This window comes from Rosa chinensis, chromosome 6 (genome assembly GCF_002994745.2).
Source record: "Rosa chinensis cultivar Old Blush chromosome 6, RchiOBHm-V2, whole genome shotgun sequence".
Taxonomy (NCBI): Eukaryota; Viridiplantae; Streptophyta; class Magnoliopsida; order Rosales; family Rosaceae; genus Rosa; species Rosa chinensis.
The window spans coordinates 46,844,878-46,848,189 of NC_037093.1; the positions used below are offsets into that span (position 1 = coordinate 46,844,878).

The 3,312-nt window shown below is 37.7% G+C and overlaps 1 protein-coding gene across 2 annotated transcripts; it reads left to right on the top strand.

Moving 5' to 3' along the window:
- The first annotated feature begins 1,396 nt into the window (after positions 1–1,396).
- LOC112169417 (chloroplast envelope quinone oxidoreductase homolog) lies at positions 1,397–2,972 on the top strand. Of its 2 annotated transcripts, none has more exons than XM_024306442.2 (4): positions 1,397–1,520; positions 1,616–1,757; positions 2,036–2,127; positions 2,233–2,972. In XM_024306442.2, the coding sequence occupies exons 1-4, from the start codon at positions 1,455–1,457 to the stop codon at positions 2,923–2,925; spliced, it is 993 nt and encodes a 330-aa protein (XP_024162210.1). In that variant the 5' UTR covers positions 1,397–1,454; the 3' UTR covers positions 2,926–2,972. The 2 variants fall into 2 exon arrangements, with proteins under 2 accessions (XP_024162210.1, XP_040363475.1); XM_040507541.1 differs by having other exon boundaries at positions 2,063–2,127.
- Positions 2,973–3,312: the final 340 nt, after the last annotated feature.

Here is a 3,312-nt window from a genome sequence, read left to right on the forward strand (position 1 = left end):
GACTTGAGACTTAAAACCATCTATAGTTGACTTGACTTAAATAAGTATTACTATTAGTCTGTATCAGCCAGTAGAAAAGCTCTTTTGTTTGTGAGTCTGAATTTCCCAGAAGATCATGACACAACAACTGCTCTTTAGGAAACTAGCATTTGAACAAATTAAAAAACAGGTTTCCAATGGTATTTTTAAGTAAACTAATGCTTGAAGCTAACTATAACCATTACGTACAGGCTATAACCTGGTGACCTCTACTCTTTGAAACACGCGTATATAATAAACAAAGGTTTATTCCTACTCTACCTCTCAAAGATTCAATCCAATTAGCCAAAATGGCTTTGTTCCTTCTCAAACTCATCTTCTTTGCAGTGAGTCTCGTATCGAATTTGGTTTCGCGGTTGATCTTCTCTACCATTGCTCACCTTCTAGTGTTATTGATTCATGGATTCAAACTTCCAGGCCAAGCCATCCATGGTGGATTAGGACAAGTCTCAGAGGCCATCAAGTCATGTTTGGAGTACTTTCTTGGGCTTATCATGGAAGCAATCAGTGCTCTAATATCTACTTTCTTTGATTATCTGATAGAAAGTGTTACAGGGTCTGCTGCAGTTACCACATCTACAATTTGGGATCTCTTGGAGAAAACAAAGACTTCACTTGATGCGCTCAAAAGTTTCCAGGAGGCTTTCGAGGGACTACCGGAGATGATTTTTAACATTGTGATGGATTTGTGGAACAATTTCAAGGATGCTTTAGGATATGTTGTAGAAAATGCTTGATTATGTGTAAATACCTCATTGAATGAGAAAAATCTTGGGTTCTTGCATCATAAAGTATACCAGTAATTAAGTTATGTTGAAACATAAGAGCAAATGTGTATCCTTTGAGATTTCAGAGCTCGATCGTTTTTTGGAATAATTATCTGTCCAACCAACCATTGAACAATATATAGAAATATTTATATATTATTCAAAAACAAAAGAGGGCGAATATAGTTATATGTTGTATAGGTATGTCATATTTTCACTGTTAAAGTTCATCTGCATTTTACTTGGCTGAGGCTCCAAGCATTCCTTTAAACATATAGAACAACATAATTCAGAATAATTTCTTTATTGTATGCGCGTTCTTGTTTCGTATGTGGTTCAAAATTTCGTAGGATTATAGTACTCATGATTGTAAGCTAGCTATGAGATCATCATTAATTAAACAAAATGCTCAAAATTAAACTACTATTTGTTATGATTTGACTTCTCTTGCGCACAAGGTTTTCCAACAATTGAATGAATTGTTAAACTCCGCACGTCACAGTAAAGTATATGCAGTTCACATGATGATACATTGCCATAAGATATATAGTTTACACGGGTCAGGATGCATGGTGCATTGACACTACAAAAGTTTCTTTCTCTAAATTGAGTAAATTCCTACTCTCTCTATCGCCGAGCTTGATATCTATGGCAGCAAAGCTTATGCATGCGGTTCAGTATGACAGTTATGGTGGAGGACCTTCTGGTTTAAAGGTATTTATTTATACATAGGTTTTGAATATGTAAATAGATGTACTTCTGGGACAAGCTTCCTTAGTAAGTTGTTATATGTGTTCTGTTTGTCACAGCATGTTCAAGTTCCAATCCCATCTCCAAAGAAAAATGAGGTTTTGCTCAAGTTGGAAGCAGCAAGTCTAAATCCAGGTGATTGTAAGATTCAGAAAGGCATGGCGTGGCCTCTTTTCCCTCGCAAGTTGCCTCACATTCCTGGTAATTCTGTTTTTTCTCGATATGTATATTCTTGCTTTGTCAGATGTGCTGCTCACACCACTAGCACTATGTAGTGTTTCATTTGACTAATTTTTCATTGATGCAGCTAGTGTTTCATATTGTGAATTTTACTCAGATTGATGTTTGACAATTGGCTTACTCGATCAATATGGATTAGTTAATTGGATTCCGACACCAATTTATGCGCAAATAATTTAAAATGAATAAATATGTGATTATGTTCCAACTTTGGTTGATGACATTGTGGGGATTAACAGTAACTGATGTGGCTGGAGAGGTTGTAGAGGTGGGACTGGGAGTCACAAAGTTCAAAGTGGGTGACAAAGTTGTGGCAATGCTCAGCTATGGTGTAAGCCCTCATAATTCTGATCCCTATAGTTCAGTTCTCACTTTCTTGCATAAGAAGTTACTTAATTTTCAACCCTCAAAATTCATGTGATATATATGTTTATAGAATGGAGGTGGACTTGGTGAGTTTGCGGCAGCTAATGAGAAATTGGTAGTTTCTAGGCCTCCTGAAGTGTCAGCAGCAGACGGCGCAGGCTTACCGGTTGCTGCTCTTACAGCTCACCAGGCTCTCACCAAAGATGCAAGGATCAAGCTTGATGGAACAAGCCAGCAGAAGAACATACTCATTACTGGTGCCTCAGGTAACGTCGGTCTCTATGCAATCCAACTAGCAAAGCTCGGAAATGCTCATGTCACCGCCACTTGTGGAGCTCGTAACATTGAACTAGTCAAGAGCTTAGGGGCAGATGAGGTTCTTGACTACAAGACCCCTGAAGGGGCAACTGTCAAGAGCCCATCTGGTCGGAAATATGATTTTGTGATCCATTCTTCATCAAAAGCAATTCCTTGGTCAGTCTTTGAGCCGAATTTGAGCTCAAATGGGAAAGTTATAGACCTTACTGCCGGCCTCAGCTCCTTGTTTACTTTTGTTCTTAAGAAACTCACCTTCTCCAAGAAGAAGCTGGTGCCATTGATCATAAATGCGAAGGGTGAGAACCTGGATTGTCTTGTTAAGTTGGTGAAGGAAGGAAAGCTCAAGACTGTGATTGACTCAAATTTTCCTCTATGCAAAGCTGAAGATGCTTGGGCTAAAAGACTTGATGGCTACAATACAGGGAAGATCATTGTGGAGCATTAGGTCTCATTTGGTTCACGGAAAGGAAAGTAATTTCTTTGTGTCTTTTCCATGGAAATTTTCCAAGAACTTTCCATTCCGATGTTTGGTAACATAAGAAAAGTTATTTTGAAAATTGTTAAAATATGTGTAATTAATGCAATAAAATAGTGTGTTATGATTAATAAATGTAAAGAAATAAGGGGGAAAATGATTCATTTGGGGTTTGGAAGGAACCACTTTCCCTCCTTCCTTGATGGAAAGTATTTACTTTCCTTTTGTATCCCAAACGTAAGAAAGGAATAAGTTTAATTTCCTGATGCTTACTTTCCGAGAACCAAACATGGCCAAGTAGACTTCATCGGTCTTTTGAAAGATAGTAAACTACTTGTGATGAATTTTTTTTATTGG